The sequence below is a fragment of the Larus michahellis genome, unplaced genomic scaffold, assembly GCF_964199755.1.
Source record: "Larus michahellis unplaced genomic scaffold, bLarMic1.1 SCAFFOLD_78, whole genome shotgun sequence".
In the NCBI taxonomy this organism is placed as follows: Eukaryota; Metazoa; Chordata; class Aves; order Charadriiformes; family Laridae; genus Larus; species Larus michahellis.
The window spans coordinates 665,127-687,580 of NW_027436116.1; the positions used below are offsets into that span (position 1 = coordinate 665,127).

General features: G+C 50.2%; 1 protein-coding gene, 1 long non-coding RNA gene and 1 pseudogene across 2 annotated transcripts in view; 1 reads left to right on the forward strand and 2 right to left on the reverse strand.

The window, feature by feature from the left end:
* The window catches only part of LOC141736968 (uncharacterized), a 43,139-nt gene extending 24,238 nt beyond the window's left edge, over positions 1-18,901 (reverse strand). Inside the window, exon 1 of the long non-coding RNA XR_012585089.1 lies at positions 18,797-18,901. This is a non-coding gene — a long non-coding RNA (uncharacterized LOC141736968). The remainder of the gene's footprint in view (positions 1-18,796) is intronic.
* LOC141736965 (tubulin alpha chain-like) lies at positions 268-2,118 on the forward strand. The gene has a single exon (XM_074571634.1). It carries the CDS (start codon positions 290-292, stop codon positions 1,067-1,069), a length of 780 nt encoding a protein of 259 aa, XP_074427735.1. The 5' UTR covers positions 268-289; the 3' UTR covers positions 1,070-2,118.
* Positions 18,902-20,024: 1,123 nt separating the features above from the next.
* The window catches only part of LOC141736967 (endoplasmic reticulum chaperone BiP pseudogene), a 110,968-nt pseudogene continuing 108,538 nt past the window's right edge, over positions 20,025-22,454 (reverse strand).

Below are 22,454 nucleotides of genomic sequence, written 5' to 3' on the forward strand. Positions count from 1 at the left end.
GGGCCTGAGGGGGGGCCTTGGCGGGTGTGAGGGGGGTGGCTGGGCCCGGCTCCCCGCGGGGTGCCTATGTCCTGGGGGGTTTGGGGTGCTGTGGGGTGGCTGCGCTCCCTCAGTGTTGCCCAGGGGGGCTGCAGAGGGGCAGAGGCAGCAGAGGGGGGAGCTGGTTTGGGGCCTGCCAGGGAGAGTGGGACTCCTGCTGGCGGGGCTGGCAAAGGGGCTGGCGTGGCTGGTTTGGGGGCTGAGAAAGAGAGGGAGTTGTGTGGCTTTGGGCTGAGGAAGAGGGCTCGAGATGAAATCCGCGCCAGGCCCCTTCTCTCTGCGTGGAGGGTCTGTCCTGGCCCTGCTGCCGAGGGCAGAGGTGGGGTGGGGGTCCCCCAGCTCGTCCCCCTTGGCTGGGACGATCGTCAGCCAGATCGTGTCCTCCATCACGGCCTCCCTGCGCTTCGATGGGGCCCTCAGTGTCAACCTGGCGGAGTTCCAGACCAAGCTGGTGCCATACCCTCACACCCACGTCCCACTGGCTGCCTACGCCCCCGTCATCTTGGCCAAGAAGGCTTATCATGAGCAGCTGTTGCTGGCCGAGATCACCAACGCCTGCTTGGAGCCGGCCAACCAGATGGTGAAGTGTGACCCGCGGCACGGCAAGTACATGGCGTGCTGCCTGCTGTACCGCGGGGACGTGGTGCCCAAGGATGTCAAGGCCGCCATCGCCACCATCAAAAGCAAGCGTAGCATCCAGTTTGTGGACTGGTGCCCCACAGGTTTCAAGGTGGGCATCAATTACCAGCCGCCCACGGTGGTGCCCGGGGGGCACCTGGCCAAGGTGCAGCGCGCTGTGTGTGTGCTGAGCAACACCACGGGCATTGCCGAGGCCTGGGCCCTCCTGGACCACAACTTTGACGTGATGTATGCCAAGCGGGTGTTCGTGCACTGGTACGTGGGGGAGGGCATGGAGGAGGGGGAGCTCTCAGAGGCCCGGGAGGACATGGCTGCCCTGGAGAAGGATTATGAGGAGCTGGGGGTGGATTCAGTGGAAGGGGAGAGAGAGGAGGAAGGGGAGGAATACTAAATGCTGCGTTCTTTCTGTCGCTGTAGCACGTCCACAAAACGTCTGCTTCAAACACTTCAGCTTGCTTGTGCGCTGGGGGAGAGAATCCTCGTCAATTTGCCCCTTGGATAGTTTACTGCCGCGTTTCCCTTATTAAATGGCTCCTGGTTTTCCTCCCAGCAGATGCAGACTAAAACCGTGTCTCAACAGCGGATTTGGTTCACAGAAATATTTGTCATTTTTTGGTGGTAGAAATGGGGCGGCCGCGCCACTTTGTTGCTTCAGAATTCCACATTTTGGATAGATTTTTGGGGAGGAAAGCGCTTTCTGCTTAAAATAGAGAAATAATACAGTTTTTCTTTCAAGGTCTGGTTCTCCCAGTCGAACTAAAGTGTTTTTCTTCGACTGTTTAGTTTTCAGAGTCCACCCGGGTGGGGTTGGGCTGGTAAAACGCGGTACTGCTGTCGCAAAAAACTCTAATTCTTTTGCCGCCCGCAGCTGTTTCAAGCTATTTTTCATCTGATTTACAGGCCCTTTGCAGCACAAAGAAGAGGCGCCATGTCATGCCCAAGGAAAATCCAAAGCCGGGGAGTCGAGAAGCGCAACAGCGATGGCAGCTCCTCCACCGATCCCGGTCCTTCCTGGTGCTGGGACGGCAGCGCCGGAGATCCGGGTTTTTTCCCCTGCGGCGAGTGTGGAAGGTCAGCTCTTCATTTTTCTTCTAAATCCCGGCTGTTTTGAGGCTCGAAAACGACCCGAGGGGGGCAGAGGGGGAGGGCAGCTTGAGGATTCCCCTTGCCCTGGGGCCACTTGGCGGTTTTATTTGGCTTTCAACCCCAAAAAATCAGTGTTTTCAGAGTCGGGGAGGCCCTCCACCGAGCCCTGAGGTTCAGAAAGGACCCTCCTTGTGCAAGAATCACAGCGTTTCTCCCTTTTGACCAAAAAACCCTCAAGTTTCGTAGGGATTTGCAGCCTGAGGCTTCCCCACTCCACTCACTCACGCCAAGCAAAATGCCTCGAGTTTCAATTCAACCTCGTTTTAAGCGATCGCACAATTAATTCTACTATTTTAATCCCCCACGATCTGCCTTGTTGAACCACCAACGTCCAAAATTCTGTCACACTATGCAGCAAAGCATAAGAGTTCCCAAAAGTAGGAATAACGAAGCTTGGTCTAACAAATTTAAAAAAAAAAAAGAAAAGACTTAAAAATCCCTTTCTTTTCTAACTTTCAGGGTGTTTGAGAAGATCCAGGGGAGAAACGCCCATATGAGACTCCATCGCCCACAAGATGTTTAAAAGGTCCCCGGGAGCGTTTTTAAAGGGTGGCGAAGCCACAAACCCCCCGCATTCCGCTGACCTCCTCCCATAACACCCGGGAACTGACACCAAACCAACCACGAGGCCAGTTTTTACCGTTTCTCTTAAAAAACCCCACCTTTTTCTCCGCATCTGGGCAGCGGCTGGGCTTTGAGGATTCGAGAACACGCTGTCGCCCCCGCTCTAAAAAGAGAGGGAATAGGGGAAATCGCCCCAAAACGTTCATCATATCTAACAACGTTTTTCCCTGATGGTCGTGTGCAGCGTTTAAGATGTGGACTGCAGCACCCTTTTGATAGAGGTAAGGTTAGTTTTCACGTGTGGTTTTTTGTTTACTTATTAAATTTGGTTCATCAGTTTTAAAGTTCTTGCCGTGCTCTAGCTCTTTGCGCGATAATTCAATGATTTAAAACTCGTTCCTCTGGTTCTGGGGCAGCAGAATTGGGGTGGTTAAAGCTGTTGGGTGGCCATGAGGTGTCTCGATCATATGTAAAGCACCCGTTGCGTGTTTATTTTATTAATTGGTGCTTATTTGCATAAATTAACGTGGCGGTTGGGAGGGAGCATGGAGGGTTCGATTAGTTGAAGGAAGGAAATGGGAAGAAAGGTGTCTTGTCTCTACTGACAGTATAAAAAAGGCTGATTTTTTTTGTTTCCGGGCCACCAGATTCATGAATGAGTTTGTTTAAGTTTTGCAGAATATTCACGTCCAGTAGAAAAAAAAAAATCTATAGTTTGGTTCCGTTTTTCTCCTGAAAGGCCCAATGCTCGGGTCTGGGCCTCCACAAACTCCTTTCCCCAAAGCAGAAGGTGGGTGGGAACGTTCTCCTTTGGCTTCTCAAGGCTTGTATTTTTAAAAATAGACCTCAGAGTAACGTTTTTCTCTAGCCCTTAACGATTCCAAAGGGAAACCGGCTGCCTCCCGAAATCGAAGACGGGCCTCCCAGTGAGGCCGGAGTCAGCAGCAGCCCTGCCAGCTGGGAGGACTGGGAGTTTTTAACCAAAAAACCCTGGGGGCTGTTTCCTTTTCAAAAAAGAAAAAGAGGTGGGAAGTTGCAGCGCTGAGTGATATTTTAATTCCATAGAAAGGGATGAATTTTGAGTAGTTTGGCTCCGGAGGCGGGGTGAGAGAGCAAGTGCCGGGAGGCGGCGGCACGTTCACGCCTCCTCGCTGCCAAAGCGATGCCAAAACCGCAGGAATTTGGCAAAATACTCGGCGTCCCAAATCCCCGCCATGGGTCTGGATTTAAACCCCCGCCGACCCCCGGAATGGCTGGGCATGGAGATTCCTGCTCCGCGCCTTGTTGCTGTTCATGATTGATTCTAAAATATGCAAGTTTTGGTGCAAGAAGAGCGTTTGGTCCAGGTTCTCCGGCACCAGGACGGCTCGCCGATACCCCAGGCCGCTCTGGCTGGCGGCGAAGGCCTGCTTGGGCGAGACGGCGGTGGCTGGGATGGGCAGGTCCTGCCGGCTCAGCCGCCCCCGCCATTCCCCCTCCGTCCACCTCTTCTCTCCCCGGCTCTCCATCCCCTGGCCCCCACGGGGGAGGAGCAGGCGAGGGGGGCATGTGGGGGTTACACGGAGTTCCCCCAAAAGAGGCGGCTCACGGCCCCAAAATGTCTGGAAGTTGGGCGGGGGGTGTGGTGGTTAAAAAACCGTTCAAACCTGCACAAAAGACGGCATGCTGGGATCCAGGCCCTCAACGTGCCGCATTCATCCCTGCAGTGTTTGTTCTTCTTTTTGGAGATGTACTGAGTATTTTGGGGTTGAGTAAGTGAGTATTTATTTTAGAAATGAGAAAGCCCTGTGTTGGGGGCGGCTAGCAGAAAAGTACGAGTATGCAAGAAATTCGAGGGTATGCCGACCTTGCAGACCTGAGACAAATAAATCTGAGGAGCCAGGGAACAACTGGCCTTGCAGGTCTGACATAAATAACCTTGAAGAAGTAGGGAGTAGGCAACAAGTTATCACTGTAGCTTTTAGCACATTCCAAAACTGTAGCTTCTAGCATGTAGCGAAACCGCAGGTAGGAGGGATTATTGTAATGAAACATTTAGAGCTAAGCCAATCAGAAATGATAGAATTTGTGTAATTTATGTAACTGTTAAGTAGCTGTATAAAAAGCCTTCCAACGCGTCTAATGAACTGACATCTTGCTTGCATCAAGCAGCGTCCCGTCTCTCAATCGCGGCAAATTGGTGACCCCGACGTGATGGGGTGGTGAACCGCCTAGCTGAGCGGCTTGCTGCGAGTCCCACGGAACTTTGAATGAGCTGCTGAAAGGAAGCAGGAACTGGCCAGGAATCCCTCTGGATTTAAGAGGTGAGCTGTGGGAAACATGGGGAATCAGATGTCCCCCGCAGAGAGAGATGTATATAAAGTTATGAAAACGCTCCTCCGGAAACATAAAAAAGATATTTCCGGGCAGGACTTAAAGATTATGCTTAAGTGGGTACAAATGAAGATCCCCACTGTTACGGCCTCCAGTATTTTTACACGGGAACTTTGGGACGATGTGGGGGTAAAGTTGTGGGACTTAGCGACGTCAGGGAATGCCGAGGCTCAGCGTTTGCTTCCGTGGTGGAGAAATAATCTTTGAGGCTATTAAGGCACAGAAAAAGGGCCATAAAGACTCTCCAGATACTAAGGGGGAACCTTCATCAGCTCCGCCTTTGCTTCCCCCTCCGCTACCTCCGCGACGTGCTAAGTCGCCCGGACCCTTAAAGGTCTGTGCCGCAGGCTACCCTCCTGAGGAAGATCCGCTTGACCCGGGGCCCGTTGATCCTGATAAAGAGCCTGACTTGTACCCCCCCTGACCCTCATGATACGTGGGCGAATATTAGACGTCAAGCTTTAAAAGAAGGTGACTTGGAAATAGCGCGAACGATAGTCGCCCCTGTTATTTATCAAGGCCGGGGAGTGCAGTGGAAGGCTTTGTCCTTCCCGGTGATTAAAGAGCTGCGCCGTACCGTCACAGAACATGGGCTCTCTTCCCCATATTTTGCGAGCCTGTCTTCTGTCTTTGATACGTATGTTATGACTCCCCATGATTTAAAATCGCTAGCGCAATTGTTATTAACCCCTTCCCAGTATTCCCTGTGGGAGTCGCACTGGAGGGGGGGCCTTCAAACTCTCCTCACCAGCTACGTGGGTCATAATAATGCTGCTCTTGCCGCACTGACCATGGAGCACCTTATGGGTACGGGTCAGCACTCTAATCCAGCGGCACAGGCTCGAGATTGTCCACGAGAGGCCCTGGAAGCGATCCGCGAAGAAGCAAAAAAGGCTTTACTTAAAATACCCGATTCCAGTAAACCTCAAAAGGCATTCACCTCTATTACGCAGGAACCTCGGGAGCCGTACATGCAATTCATTGATAGACTTAAGCAAGCTTTAGAACGCCAAATAGATAATACCGAAGCTCGAGAAATTTTGCTATTAAAATTAGCAGTTGAAAATGCTAACGCCGACTGTAAAAAATTCCTTAAATCTCTCCCTAACCCAGCTCCGACTTTGGTTGAAATGGTAGAGGCTTGTAATCGTATCGGTACTGTGGACCATAAATTTGAAGCGATGGCAGCTGCTTTCGCAGCTATGAGAGGCATGTCTGGGGGAGGAAATTGTTACGGTTGTGGTAAACCAGGCCATATCAAACGAAATTGTCTCGCTTCTAATGGGGGGCTAAAGCCCAAGCCCCTGGGATCTGTCCCCGATGCAGGAAGGGGCGTCATTATGCTAATCAATGTCGTTCTAAGTATAATTTTCAAGGGCAGCCGATACAGGGAAACCGCTTGCGGAGCGCGGGGCAGCGACGCGCACAGACACAAGTATCGTCGCCGGTGGATCGAGCCATGCAGATGGGTGTGACCTCGCCACAAGTCTTCGCCCAGCAACAGCCGGTAGCGCCGGATTGGACCTGGCAACCTCACACGCAGTAACGTTGCTTGATTCCTCTGTTCATTTATTAGCAACTAATGTTTCAGGTCCTTTACCCCCGAAAACACAAGGGCTACTATTAGGGAGATCATCAGTTACCTTAGCCGGACTTTTTGTATTGCCTGGAGTAATTGATGCGGATACCGTTGGGGAAATTAAAATCATGGCCTGGACCCCATTTCCCCCTTGCACAGTACCCAAAGGAAGCCGCATTGCACAATTACTACTGATCCCGCAGAACGCAAGCTCTCTTTCGCCTCACCCACCTCCGCAGCAAAGACAAGCAGGTTTTGGATCTACTGGGGATCCACAGATTCTCTGGGTACAGTCCATTTCCCAGAAGCGACCACTTTGTCAATGTACTCTTATTCACGGCACTCAGCAAGTAATCCTAAATGGGATTATTGACACAGGGGCCGATGTTACCGTAATTTCACAGGTGAAGTGGCCTCCACAATGGCCTTTGGCAGCTGTGCCTCAGGCACTAGCCGGAATCGGAGGAGTTGGTAGAAGCCACCAATCCTCCGAATTGATCCAAATCAAAGGCCCAGAAGGACGAGTGGCTTCCGTCAAGCCTTTTGTGCTGCCTGTTCCTATGGTCTTATGGGGACGTGATGTGCTATCACAATGGGGAACTTCCATTCAGTCGCATTTTTAGGGGGGGCCATTGAGGTGCGCGACACCCTGAAACTGACTTGGAAAACTCAGACACCCATTTGGGTAGATCAATGGCCCCTACCACTCGAAAAGCTTCGCGCTCTCCAAGAACTGGTTACGGAACAATTAGCAAAAGGACATATAGTACCTACTACTAGTCCTTGGAATTCACCTGTCTTTGTTATTAAGAAGCAATCTGGCAAGTGGCGCCTGCTCCATGATCTCAGAAGAATCAATGATGCTATGGTAGATATGGGAGCTCTGCAGCCAGGGCTCCCTTCTCCAACTATGATCCCCCGCAATTGGCATCTCACCGTTATTGACCTTAAGGATTGCTTTTTTAACATTCCACTACACCCTGATGACGCTGCCAAATTTGCTTTTTCAGTCCCAAGTGTCAATATGCAAGCCCCTGTGCAACGATATCAGTGGGTTGTACTGCCACAGGGAATGAAAAATAGCCCGACAATTTGTCAATGGTATGTCGCTAAGGTACTTAGCCCTGTCAGGGTTGCGTTGCCTCAAGTTCTGTTATATCATTATATGGATGATATCTTGATGGCTGCGCCTCACCTTGAGCTCATGGAAAAGGCCGTAGCCCTTGTCACGGCCGCTGTCAATTCGGCAGGCCTCTGTATTGCGCCCGAAAAAGTCCAGAAAATGCCCCCTTGGACCTACTTGGGTTGGCGCATCAGGACCCAGACGATAGTTCCCCAACCTGTGCATATACAGGCCGACATTAAAAATTTGCACGATGTTCAAAAATTATTAGGGACCATTACTTGGGTCCGACCCTTGCTAGGAATCTCCAATTCAGACTTAAGCCCTTTGTTTGAACTCCTCAAGGGAGATTCCGATTTACACTCCCCTCGTCGACTTGGTCCTGAAGCCGCTGCCTCATTACAAAAAGTAGCGAAAGCCATCGCCTTACGGCAAGCACACCGCTGTGCGCCTGAATTGCCCTTCAATTTAATTATTTTGAACCCTGCACGTCAGCCATATGCTTTGATTTTTCAATGGGACCCTAACAACCCTGATCCCTTATTAATCATTGAGTGGGTCTTTTTACCCAACCAGCCCACTAAAACAATTTGGACACAACATGAAATGTTTGCTTCCTTGATAATTAAAGCACGGCAGCGCTTGCTTGCCCTGTCAGGGATGGACTTTGCTTCTATCTGTTTACCTGTAACTAATATGTACCTACAATGGTTATTCCAACAGTCTGATGCTTTCACGTTTGCCTTAACAGATTATACGGGTCAACTAACCTCACATCCTCCGTCCCACAAGCTTCTACATGCTCATTTTAACTTAATATCCATACCAAAGAGATGTCACCAGCCCCTCCAAGGCCTTACTGTGTTCACCGATGGGTCTGGAAAAACACACAAGTCGGTGATTGTCTGGTGGGATGACCGCTCTCAACAATGGGAGTCAGACGTTGAGACAGTCTCCGGGTCCCCTCAAATCGTAGAGCTTGCCGCTGTTGTTCGAGCTTTTCGTAAGTGGTCTACACCACTGAATCTTATTACTGATTCTGCTTATGTTGCAGGCATCGTCGAACGGGCAGAGGCCTCGGTGCTGCGTCATACTTCGCATGCTGATTTGTTTGCTTTGTTGCAGGAACTTGTTTTCCTTTTAACCTCTCGAACACATCCCTATTTTATTTTACATGTTAGATCGCACACCTCTTTACCTGGGTTTATTGCAGAAGGCAATCGACAGGCCGATATGCTCACTCTGCCGGTACAAGCTTTACCTGACCGTATTGCACAAGCTAAGCTTAGTCATTCCTTTTTCCATCAGAATGCAGGGGGCCTCAAACGTCAGTTTGGCCTCACTTCTCAGCAAGCGGCGAACATTATCGCTGTCTGCCCTGATTGTCAAAAACATTCTTTTCCTACGGCACCAGGTGGGGTTAATCCCAGAGGCTTACAAAGCCTGCAATTATGGCAGACGGATGTCACACACTATCCAGAATTTGGGAGATTAAAATACGTCCATTCCTCTATTGACACCTTTTCAGGCGCTCTATTTGCCTCCTGCCATGTGGGGGAGGCGGCGAAAGATGTTCGCAGGCATCTGCTGCGTGCTTTTGCTACCTTAGGCATCCCTGCACAAATCAAAACAGACAATGGCCCTGCTTATATCTCAGCTGCACTTAAAACTTTTTTTATCTCTTGGGGGATCACTCACATCACTGGGATCCCACATTCCCCTACGGGCCAGTCCCTGATTGAACGCTCTCATCAGTCTTTAAAGCGCTTGTTACAACAACAGAAAGGGGGAGTAGGGACAGCCACCCCTGAAGAACGTCTACAGAAAGCCCTGTATGTTTTTAACTATTTAAATTGTTCTTTAATAGATAACAACCCTCCGATCGTTCGCCACTTTAACACAAACACTTCTTTTGAAGCCAGCGTAAAAGCTCCAGTCCTGATCCGCGACCCTGAGACAGGTAAGGTCTTGGGGCCATACCCCCTTGTCACATGGGGCAGAGGCTATGCTTGTGTTTCCACAGAACGAGGCCCCAGGTGGATCCCAGCGAAGAGCGTGCGACCTTTCCGTGAACCCCTACCACAATCGGATGGCCACAACACCAATCCACAGCTATCCCCTGAACGGCATACCAAAGAACATTCGGAGGACTGATGCAGTGCTTTTATGGACAATAGAGCAGAGACTCCAGTAGAACATATTCATTGCGTCGCCTGTGGTAATTGTGACCCTTAGGTTTTATGCGACTGCTATCGCTGTGGTAAGAGATGGTAGCGATGGTTAACATTGGCCAATAGATGGTGTGACAGTTGCCTAATATATGAAGTTAGCATTGTAAGAATTTAGCATTGCAAAAAAAAAAAAAAAAAAAAGGGGTGGGGGGAAGAGTCCGTCAAACATTATGATCCTGTTAACACTTTTTTGTATATGTGCAGCCTGGACACATGCCAATCCTTTGCCAGGGTACCACCCTCACCTTTTTGACCCCCGTCAAAATGTCTGGGTTACTCTGTCCAGGTCGCTCAATACAACTAGCTTTTGTGCCAGTCTTGCTACGCCCAGCTCGCCCTTCATCACCTGCTTAGTAGGGGTACCACTGAATAACTCGACCTTTTTACTGTTTAATAACTCTATGACAACCTTACGGAAGCAGTACAATATTTCTGGAAGGCTTCCTTTTTCATGGAAAAATCTTAAGGACCTTTTTGAAAAATACGATAATTGGGATGATAAATTACCAATAGGGCCCCAGCCGCAGGAAATTGACTTAGTAGATTCTCTTAATATTTCTCATTGTTTGTTTATTGGCCTTAGGTCATGGTCAGGGGCCCTTAGTAAAGGATTCTCCACCGACCGTCATCTCACCTATTGGTAATGCTACCCTCTGGCAACAACAATGGTGTTTGAGCATTGCTCGAGATGCCACTCACTCAGCCCCCGGTACCATGCTCCCTAGGCGGCTCCCCTTGGGGTTCTTTTTATTTGCAGAAATAGAGCTTGGTCTGGGATCCCTTCTAACCCTAGAGGAGGCCCGTGTACTATTGGACAGCTTAGTCTTGGCACTCCTCACTATCATCCAAGCCCAAAACAGCGGTTACGTTTTACTCGTGACACAATACAAGCATTAGAAAATACCTGTGACGATAATGTTAAGCTATGGAATCGCTGGGAGGTTTTTTTCGCCTCGCTATTTACCCCTGGGGTGGCAGCAGCGAGAGCCCACAGAAACTTAGATGCAATTGCCTGTTGGGTTGTTAAGCAAGCAAATGCTACCAGCCGCATACTATCTGAGATGGCTGAAGACTTGTCTACAGTACAACATGCAGTCCTGCAAAACAGAGCCGCTATTGACTTCTTGCTACTAGCCCATGGACATGGCTGTGAGGATTTTGACGGAATGTGCTGCATGGACTTAGAGGACCACTCTTCTTCGATACATAAGCAAATTACACAACTCCTTGCGCATTCACAAAAGGTGCGATCTGATACGGACTTCTTCGGATTGGGTACTTTGGGTGATTGGTTTGGGCTAAAGGGCTGGCTTAGGAGCCTGGTACAATCTGCTGTACTCATATTAGTTATTATATTGGTAGGCCTTTTGATTCTAAGCTGCGCTCTTTCCTGTGTTAGGTCTATGGTGACTAAAGTTGTTCGACATACATGGTTTATTCAAAACGGCGATACTCCGAAGATTTACACTAGTGTTAGTTCTGTCCAGCTCACTGAGTATGATGACCTTTAAACCCGCGCCTCAGTTCTGCCTTTAAAGAAACAAAAAAGGGGGAGATGTTGGGGGCGTGTCCTGGTTCCGGTGGGGATAGGGTTAACTTTTCCTGGTATTCCATGCCATGTGAGCCACGCCCACCCTGAGCTGCCGGGGGAGGGGGCAGGAAGTTGCTGCTTAAAAGCGGGCTGGGGCGTCCCGGGTCCGACCGGTCGGCGAGCGGCGGTTCCGTAATCGCGTTTGTATATTCCCCTATCCGTGTTGTTGTTGTTTGCCTGTTCCCTTTGCTGTCCTGTTAAACTGCCTTTGTCCCAACCCAAGAGTCTTGCCTTTTCTTACGATCCTTCCTGTATTAGGAAGGCACGTGCGAGCGGCACGTGGTTCTTTGTTGCCATCTGAGGCTAAACCACGACAGTCCTTTTTGGCGCCCAACGTGGGGCTTGAAGGGTTGACATAACGACAGAATCCAACTAGAACGTGGAAAAAACGGTTTTGGGTTTTTTTTTTGTATGCATTTATTTTATTAGGTAAGTAGTCACTGGTCATCATGTTGCTTGGTTTGTTCTCATGGCTGTGTTACATAAATTCCTATATGGCTTATGTACTCCCTGCGATGCTGTTTACCGTGTCTGGAAGAGGGATGAGGATTATCATTCTGCTGTCCTGTGCGATATCTGTTTATGATATGATAACATCACTGTTCAGACGGTTATTTTGGGGTGTTTATGTGGTTTTGTTGTCCTGTCCGTACATTGGACACCGTCTCTCAGAATTTGTCAATAGTTTCCCCAGCCCTTTTGCCTCCCTTTTCTCCTTCGGGTCAGGTATGACAGCTTTTGAGAATCTTGAATATCCTTGGGATACTCAAACTTGTGTGTTCCTAGTGCTATGTCTCCTGAATACGTTCCAGGTCTTGTTTAGGGTTAAGCGACTATTTAAGACTACCACCCGGAGATCTGCTCCGAGGCTGGATAGTCAGGGGTGGCATGGCATGTGGGAGAGCATGGGCAGGTACCTAGAGAACTACTCGCCTCCAATGGTCTGGGACTTCACCCCTGAACAATTACAGGACCCTGATAAAGTGGTAGAATATTTGAAGGGAAAATGTTGTGGCTATTCTAGAGAGGCACAACTCACCGCGCTGTGCTGGGCCCTGGCCAGTATCTACCAGGCACTGCTCAGAATTATGCAGCACCCTCAAGGGGAAGAGATGGAAACCAGACCGGCGGCCCCTGCGGCTGCTGCAGCCCCTGCGGCGGCCCCTGCGGCGGCCCCTGCGGCTGCTGCAGCCCCTGCGGCAGACACTGCGGCTAGTGCAACCCCTGCGGCAGACACTGCAGCTAGTGCAACCCCTGCGGCAGACACTGCGGCTACTGCAACCCCCGTGGTAGCCACTGCCACTGAACCAGAGAACCAACCCGTGCCGGTATCAGTTGCCCCCATACAGAAGAAGAAGTACACAAAGAAATCAGTTCGCTTAGTAAGAGATGATGATGAACCAGGGCCATCACGAGAGCAGGAGGAAGAAGCAGAACCAGAGATAATTACTCGATCCCTATCCTTGAGTGAGCTGCGGGATATGCGAAAAGATTTCAGCCGACTTTCAGGCGAGCACATTGTCACCTGGCTGCTCCGGTGCTGGGATAATGGGGCCAGTAGCCTGGAATTAGAGGGTAGGGAGGCCAGGCAGCTGGGATCCCTGTCTAGGGAAGGCGGCATTGACAAGGCGATTGGGAAAAAGACCCAAGCCCTCAGCCTCTGGAAACGACTCCTGTTAGGCGTGAGGGAGAGGTACCCCTTCAGTGAGGATGTTGTATGTCAGCCAAGCAAGTGGACTACCATGGAAAGAGGTATCCAGTACCTGAGAGAATTAGCTGTGCGGGAGATGATTTATTATGACTTGGACAATGCCGACTTACCCACAGACCCTGATGAGATGCGATGCACAAGGCCCATGTGGCGGAAGTTTGTACGGAGCGCACCATCGTCATATGCCAACTCCCTGGCAGTAATGGAATGGAAAGGTGAAGAGGGACCAACGGTGGATGAGGTAGCTGGCCGGCTCCGGCGATATGAAGAAAGTCTCTCTTCCCCCCTTGTCTCAGCTGTGGAGAAACTGTCGCGGAAGGTCCAGCAACTTGAAGAGAATATGTTCTACTCCCCACCTGCATGGGCCAGCATCTCAGCTATTAGAAGCAGGCATTTCCCCACTCAAGAGAGAGAGTACAGAGGGTACACACCACGAGGCACCCTGTGGTTCTACCTGCGGGACCACGGAGAGGACATGAGGAAGTGGGATGGACGACCTACTTCGATCCTGCGGACACGGGTACAGGAGTTGCAAGGAAGGACAACCACAAAAGGGGATCCCTCCAGGAAAAGTGCCGCCCCAGTTTCCAGTGGGCCGTTCCCCAGACAAAGCAGAAGGCCTGATCTTGCTTCTGATCCTCTTGAAGGAACTTCCAAGTCCTTTATGCAAGAAGTGAGTAATGGATACTATGACGAGTATTAGGGGGGCCCTGCCTCCGGCCAGGTGGAGGAAAGGGACAACCGGGTTTATTGGACGGTGTGGATTCGATGGCCTGGCACATCAGACCCACAGGAGTATAAGGCTCTAGTGGACACGGGTGCGCAGTGTACTTTAATACCATCAAGCTATAGAGGGGCAGAACCCATTTGTATTTCTGGGGTGACAGGGGGATCCCAAGAGTTGACTGTACTGGAGGCAGAAGTGAGCCTAACTGGGAATGAGTGGCAAAAGCATCCCATTGTGACTGGCCCAGAGGCTCCATGCATCCTTGGTATAGATTACCTCAGGAGAGGGTATTTTAAGGACCCAAAAGGGTACCGCTGGGCCTTTGGCATAGCTGCTTTGGAGACAGAGGAAGTTAAACAGTTGTCTGCCTTGCCTGGTCTCTCGGAGGATTCTTCTGTTGTGGGGTTGTTGAGGGTCAAAGAACAACAGGTGCCGATTGCTACCACAACGGTGCATCGGCGGCAGTATCGCACTAACCGAGACTCTCTGATTCCCATCCATGAGCTGATTCGTCAACTAGAGGTTCAAGGAGTGATCAGCAAGACTCGCTCACCCTTTAACAGTCCCATATGGCCAGTGCGAAAATCTAATGGAGAGTGGAGGCTAACTGTAGACTATCGTGGTCTGAATGAAGTCACGCCACCGCTGAGTGCTGCCGTGCCGGACATGCTAGAACTCCAGTACGAACTGGAGTCCAAGGCAGCCAAGTGGTATGCCACGATTGATATAGCGAATGCATTCTTCTCAATCCCTTTGGCAGCAGAGTGCAGGCCACAGTTTGCTTTCACTTGGAGGGGCGTCCAATACACCTGGAATCGACTGCCCCAGGGGTGGAAACACAGCCCCACCATTTGCCATGGACTGATCCAGACTGCACTGGAACAGGGTGAAGCTCCAGAACATCTGCAGTACATTGATGACATCATTGTATGGGGAAACACAGCAGAAGAAGTTTTTGAGAAAGGGAGTAAAATAGTCCAAATCCTTCTGAACGCTGGTTTTGCTATAAAGCGAAGTAAGGTCAAGGGACCTGCGCAGGAGATCCAGTTTTTAGGAATAAAATGGCAAGATGGACGCCGTCAGATTCCAATGGATGTGATCAACAAAATAGCAGCTATGTCTCCACCAACTAGTAAAAAGGAAACACAGGCTTTCTTAGGTATTGTGGGTTTCTGGAGAATGCATATCCCAGATTACAGTCAAATTGTAAGCCCTCTGTATCAAGTAACCCGGAAGAAGAATGATTTTAAATGGGGTCCTGAGCAACGACAAGCTTTTGAACAAATCAAACAGGAAATAGTCCATGCAGTGGCCCTGGGGCCAGTCCGGGCAGGACAAGATGTTAAAAATGTGCTCTATACCGCAGCCGGGGAGAACGGCCCTACCTGGAGCCTCTGGCAGAAAGCACCAGGGGAGACTCGAGGTCGACCCCTAGGGTTTTGGAGTCGTGGATACAGAGGATCCGAAGCCCGCTACACTCCAACAGAAAAAGAGATATTGGCAGCATATGAAGGGGTTCGAGCTGCTTCGGAAGTAGTTGGTACAGAAGCACAGCTCCTCTTAGCACCTCGACTGCCGGTGCTGGGTTGGATGTTCAAAGAAAGGGTCCCCACCACACATCATGCAACCGATGCTACATGGAGTAAGTGGATTGCACTGATCACGCAGCGAACTCGAATGGGAAACCCCAGTCGCCCAGGAATTCTGGAAGTGATCATGGACTGGCCAGAAGGCAAGGATTTTGGAATGTCACCAGAGGAGGAGGTGACGCGTGCAGAAGAGGCCCCACCATATAATAAACTGCCAGAAAATGAGAAGAAATATGCCCTGTTCACTGATGGGTCCTGCCGTATTGTGGGAAAGCATCGAAAGTGGAAGGCTGCTGTGTGGAGTCCTACACGACGGGTTGCAGAAGCCAGTGAGGGACAGGGTGAATCGAGCCAGTTTGCAGAGGTGAAGGCTATTCAGCTGGCTTTGGACATTGCTGAGCGAGAAAAATGGCCAGTACTTTATCTCTACACTGACTCATGGATGGTGGCAAATGCTCTGTGGGGGTGGTTACAGCAGTGGAAGCAGGGCAACTGGCAGCGCAGAGGCAAACCCATCTGGGCTGCTGAACTGTGGAAAGATATTGCTGCCCGGATAGAGAATCTGGTTGTGAAAGTACGCCATGTAGATGCCCATGTACCGAAGAATCGGGCCACGGAGGAACATCAGAACAACCAGCAGGTGGATCGGGCCGCTAGGATTGAAGTGGCTCAAGTGGATCTGGACTGGCAACGTAAGGGTGAACTATTCATAGCTCGGTGGGCCCATGACTCCTCAGGCCATCAAGGGAGAGATGCGACATATAGATGGGCTCGTGACCGAGGGGTGGACTTGACCATGGACACTATTGCACAGGTCATCCATGAATGTGAGACATGCACTGCGATCAAACAAGCCAAGCGTGTGAAGCCTCTTTGGTATGGAGGGCGATGGCTGAAATATAAATATGGGGAGGCCTGGCAGATTGATTATATCACACTGCCACAAACCCGTCAAGGCAAGCGCTATGTGCTCACAATGGTGGAAGCAACCACTGGATGGCTGGAAACATACCCTGTGCCCCATGCCACTGCCCGGAACACTATCCTGGGCCTTGAAAAGCAAGTCCTGTGGCGACATGGTACCCCAGAGAGAATTGAGTCGGACAACGGGACTCATTTCCGAAACAGCCTCATAGACACCTGGACCAAAGAGCATGGTATCGAGTGGGTGTATCACATCCCCTATCACGCACCAGCCTCTGGGAAGATAGAACGATACAATGGACTGTTAAAAACTACACTGAGAGCAATGGGTGGTGGGACTTTCAAACACTGGGATACTCATTTAGCAAAAGCTACCTGGCTAGTTAACACCAGGGGATCTAACAATCGGGCTGGCCCTGCCCAATCAAAACTTCCACGTACTGTAGAAGGGGATAAAGTCCCCGTAGTGCACATGAAGAATATGCTAGGGAAGACAGTCTGGGTTAGTCCTGCCTCAGGCAAAGGCAAACCCATCCGTGGGATTGCTTTTGCCCAAGGACCTGGGTGCACTTGGTGGGTGATGCGGCAGGATGGGGAAGTCCGATGTGTACCTCATGGGGATCTGATTTTGGGCGAGAATAGCCAATGAATCAGATTGTGTGCTGTTAATTGATAAGTAACACTGTCACTGTATGTCCTCAATGCTATAATTGCTATCAGTTGTACTACAAGTAAGGCACAGGGATGATGGGATAAGAACTGATCTCAGCAGCTGGCGCCCAGCAGTTTCCTCAAGATCTACATCTTCAGCCCACGGACTGCGTGCATGAGCCACACCAGGTGCACCAGTCACAAGCTCCGAAAAATACAGCATGCAACAGACCAGCACCACCCAGCATCTCACCTGCCCTGAGAGACTGTTCTAACAAATGGAGCCCAAAGCCGTGGATTAAAAGAACTCAACGGACACTTTGGAGGGATGACCCATAAACTAAGGGCATTATATGTGTGTGTATATATATATATATATAACAGGGGAAAGGGGTGGCAATTCATTGGAACCTGCTGGGCATGGCATAGATGGTATGGAATAAGGGGTGGATAATGTCCTGGTTCCGGTGGGGATAGGGTTAACTTTTCCTGGTATTCCATGCCATGTGAGCCACGCCCACCCTGAGCTGCCGGGGGAGGGGGCAGGAAGTTGCTGCTTAAAAGCGGGATGGGGCGTCCCGGGTCCGGCCGGTCGGCGAGCGGGCGGGGAGCGGCGGTTCCGTAATCGCGTTTGTATATTCCCCTATCCGTGTTGTTGTTGTTTGCCTGTTCCCTTTGCTGTCCTGTTAAACTGCCTTTGTCCCAACCCAAGAGTCTTGCCTTTTCTTACGATCCTTCCTGTATTAGGAAGGCACGTGCGAGCGGCACGTGGTTCTTTGTTGCCATCTGAGGCTAAACCACGACAGGGCGGCTAGCAGAAAAGTACGAGTATGCAAGAAATTCGAGGGTATGCCGACCTTGCAGACCTGAGACAAATAAATCTGAGGAGCCAGGGAACAACTGGCCTTGCAGGTCTGACATAAATAACCTTGAAGAAGTAGGGAGTAGGCAACAAGTTATCACTGTAGCTTTTAGCACATTCCAAAACTGTAGCTTCTAGCATGTAGCGAAACCGCAGGTAGGAGGGATTATTGTAATGAAACATTTAGAGCTAAGCCAATCAGAAATGATAGAATTTGTGTAATTTATGTAACTGTTAAGTAGCTGTATAAAAAGCTTTCCAACGCGTCTAATGAACTGACATCTTGCTTGCATCAAGCAGCGTCCCGTCTCTCAATCGCGGCAGCCCTGGGTCACATCTGCCCCACCCCAACTGCGCGCACACCGTGGCACTTGCACACGGGTGCACCATCTCCCCCGGCCCTTCCCATTCCCCCCTTTCGCCTCTAACCCCCCCCCCCCCCAGCAGGCCTCTCCCCCAGCCCCAATGCCCCGTCTGCCGCCGCACGCACACGTGCACACAACATCCACCCCACCCCCTCCAACGGGCCCGAACCTCTCGCGTGCGGCAGACGCAGACGCAGACAGAGCGTCTCCCCCCAAGCCCCGCTGCCGCCACCGAATTACCGCCCACCCCCCCCGCCACACCCCGCCGTCCCCCTTCCCCCCCCCTCCCCCGCCTCTACTCACCACCCGGTTCACTGCGAATCCGGCCGCCCCCTCCCCACGCTGCCCTCGTGCAGGTTTGCCACCCCCCCCACCCCCCCCCGGCAAGGACGGCGGGAGACTTTAGGACCCAGCGGAGTCCCTGCCGGCTCCGTGCCCGGGCGGGTTAAGGGATTCCCGGTGGCGAGCGGGGATCTAACCCCGGCTGCCGAGTCTCTACCCTGCCGCGCCCCTGGCCGTGCCCGTGCCCCGGCGCTCCCGCCTTCCTTTCTCAGCCGCTCGGCTCGCTCGCTCTCTCTGCTGCGCGCCTGCCCGCCCCTGCCGCGGCTGGAGAACCCACTGAACCCCCCCCCGCCCCCAGCACACACACCGCCCCCCCCCACCTTACCGACCCAAAACCTACTCCGAAAAGAGGCACCGCGTGCCTGCCGCCCTCTCCCCGGCCCACCTCTGCGCCGTGCTCGCCGCCCGCTCTCGCCTGCCTCTGCACCGGCACCCCTTCCCCGCCGCTGCCGCCTGCCGGGCAGGGGTGTGCTCGCGCGCCCGCGCAGGGCGCGAAGCCGCGGACCGCCACGCCCCACCCCCACCCCCGCCCCCGACCCGATCCGGGTCAGGGTGGCGGCTCTGCCAGTGGCGCTTAAATCACGAACGAAAAAAAGGTAAAACTTATTTTTTCGCCCCCCCCACATCCCCCCCCTCGCCCGACAGCCCCCCGCCCGGACGATCCGGGTCAGGCTGGCGGCTATGCCAGTGACGCTGAAACCGTGAACGAAGAAAAGATCAAAATACACAGCTTTTTCTCAAGAGTAACGTAATCCAGATCGACATCTATGAAGTCACTGACATTTACATGTCATTTACATGAGAGGGAAGAAGTTACCAGCAGGAAGAGATCTCTCCTTCTTGGAAATGAATTCCGGCCTTTATTTTCAGAAGAAAGAACTGTCTCCTCTGCGTTAGGCCCTGCCTCCTCTAATCTTTGTGCTCTTTCAAGACGAGTAATTTCATTGCACAGCACTACGTCTGTGCACCAAGGGCCATCGCTAGTGCTTTCCCGGCCAAAGTCACATGTTATTGAGCCAAAAATGCAAGCGATTCCATAGCCAAACACGGCATTACAACAGTTTCAGAGGGCCACATCTGCTATTATGCCACACGGGCACATTGGTATAAACTTATAAACAACTGGGCACATTTTCACAATTCACACAGTCTGCGTTCAAACAAATTAGATTGCGCTCTCCACTGTACATATACTACAATTTATGAAATTGTGCAGCATTCACAGAATGGTTCTCTGACTGCCATCACTAGAAATTCAAAAACAGTGATGCAGTTGTCCACGTTACAGAAACGCTTCTCTTTTGGCTGTTCAAAACCCCCCTTAAATGTCCACAGCTTACAGACAAATCAAGTCTTCCCTAAAAACTGTGTTAGTTTCCAATGCAAAATTAACAAAACTTATTAAAAACGGTAGACAGCTAAAGCGCTTCTTCTCAGTGTCCTGAAGAAGACCAATACTACAACGTCATCTTGAGGCTGATAAGGTACTCTCCTTCTATCTTCCAAAATGGGAACTACTCTTTACAGGATGGTATCAAAATATACACACATTTTAAAGTTAAAATTAATACTTTAAATTAGTAGAAATTTTATTAAAGTCTTGTTCAAATTACAAGTGCTAGCCAGATACAGATGACAGTATAAGATGTAAAAGTACAAAGAAAATGCTTTTTTAAGTATTTGACGAGAATATTCATATACCTTAGTAATCTGGGCCGCAGAAATGGATGCAGAAGAGTCACCAATCTGTTCACGAGAAAAGAAACACATATTCAAGTTCTACAATCAAAACACAGCAATAGCTAACCTCTACTGTAGTCCCAAAGCCTGCACTATAGCCTCTGACTGTCACTGAAAGCGGCATTTGTATTTGTTCAAAGCAAAGCCCAGACCTACGACAGCTTAAGAGCGTGGTTAATGCGGTTAATGAGAAGAAACTACAATTACCAAACCCGTTTGAGATCAACTTACTGCTCCGGAATATCTCAGAGAGGGACCCTTCTCAAATGCTCACGACTGCTTAAAAGTCAAAGGGGTAAGGGAGCTGTCAGTTTTCAGCTAAAAAGCATGTAGAAAATATATTGAAGTTTATTCAAGAAGGAAGCAGCACTACAGGAAACTTCAGTGTAGTTTGAAAATTAATCAGTTCGTGTCTCATCATTTAGAAATGCACACGGTTACACTTGCATGAAGACAGCAGGTGCCTGTCAAAATAAAGCACCGGCATATCAGCCCCGAAACGTGAACTCTGTCTCTCCTGTCACTACGTTTAAAAATGCCAAACTCACCATACCCCACGAAACCCAAATAAAAACACCAGTCCAAAACATCAGCCATAAAAGTAACACACCACCTAGTCTAGAAAAAAATTTACTGCTCCACTTATTGAAATAAAGGTGTTTACCAGGACGGAGCAGTCTACAGAAACAGAAAACTGATTTCTTGTATTTTATTAGACCGCAAGCCATACTACCCAAATCAGTTTGGGAAGTGTGAGAAATTAGTCTAGTCCGCCAATGAGTCGCTTTTCGTAAAATATAAAAGCTTACAATGTGTAAGCCAAGCTGTGCTGGCTTTGCGGAGCTCCCCCCAGCCCCCACCGCTGTGCAGACACGAAATAAACACCCGTCTCCACTCCGTGTGTGGCTCAGCTCTTCGCACACCCAGATTTGGGCCAACACCTTCACGCTCCATCTGCCACTCTTTTTCCCATGCGCAAAACAGGCCCGTGCTCTCTCACGGCAGGCACAATCACCACCGTTTTGCAGTTTTTCAGAGAGTGGGAAGGTGCTCTGTTGGAGTCTAGCATTAAACAGTCCTGTACTGACCAGGAACTGAAACATAACGCTTCATAAACTATTAAGTAGTTCCTGCATTTTTTTAGGAAGCAGTTATTATATGGCCTGCAGGCAAGAGTCTGATTTCTTAAAGGTGGCGATAGCACTCCTTTCTACTAAACAGTTATCAAACGCAGGCGATAGATAATTCGTGTACTAGTTAGTACATTTGCCCAACAGCCATCTTCCTCTTCCAATGATCCTACATTCTCGTGACTTTTTTTCCCCTCTAAATTTCTACTGAGGTATTTCCTGCCAGTCCCTCAAATCAATCACGCAGAAGAAACTTGTACACAGCCCTAAGGTAATACTGCAGAAGAACTGGGGGGACAAAATCCAAACCCAACCAGCCAACCCAACCCTCAAAAACCAAGAACTGACAGTAAATTTATTAACTCCCATTTCAAACACAAGACTAGACAGAAACTAACATGAAGCACGTGGGAAAGGGCACCAAAAATAGGAGGAAAAGGCTAGTCTCACTGCTGGAACGTTACGTGTAAATTACAGCCGTTTCCTAAAATCTGATTGTTTGGCTGAACTAAACATTCAGCCAGGAAGGATCACGGTTGTGCCTGACGGTGCTATAACAATGGGCCTGGCGCTGCGTTTCTGCAGCCTTTAAGGACAAGCCCTTACTAGAAATCCTCGCAGTTACCGAAACAGTAATACTAAACCCAAACGGAGGCACTTTCTTGCTTTGGCTGTAGTAACAGTAGGACAGCAGCGCAAATTTGGACGTATAGAATGACAGCTAATAGAAGAGCAAGACAAGGAAGAAATACTCAAAGTAAAACCTTTTGTGCATCCTGTTCAAAAAAACCATGACTAATTTTAATTTTGCTGCTTTACTGTTCAACAGTAATTGGCAAGCTTTTTGGTGATTTATTCCTCCCACACTAAGATCCAGGTTCGTCTTTGAAATACATGCAGAAATACAGGTATTTAAAAAACCAAACCGAAACAAAAAGCCCACGCTTTGAACCAAGAGTGAGTTAGCTTTAAGAATAAAGTTAATTGTGTCTCCAACACCAGAAGCACCCGAGGCTGCAGTGCTTTTACAGGGAGAGAGAGAGAGGATTTGTAAAGAGCGATGATGCAAGGCTTCCACCCTCCCCACGGCTACCCACAACCCAAATCAGGTCCAGGCAGAGCAAACTA

Excerpts from the sequence above, each read along its gene's own strand:
- LOC141736965 (XM_074571634.1), top strand. The coding sequence starts at position 290 with ATGAAATCCGCGCCAGGCCCCTTCTCTCTGCGTGGAGGGTCTGTCCTG.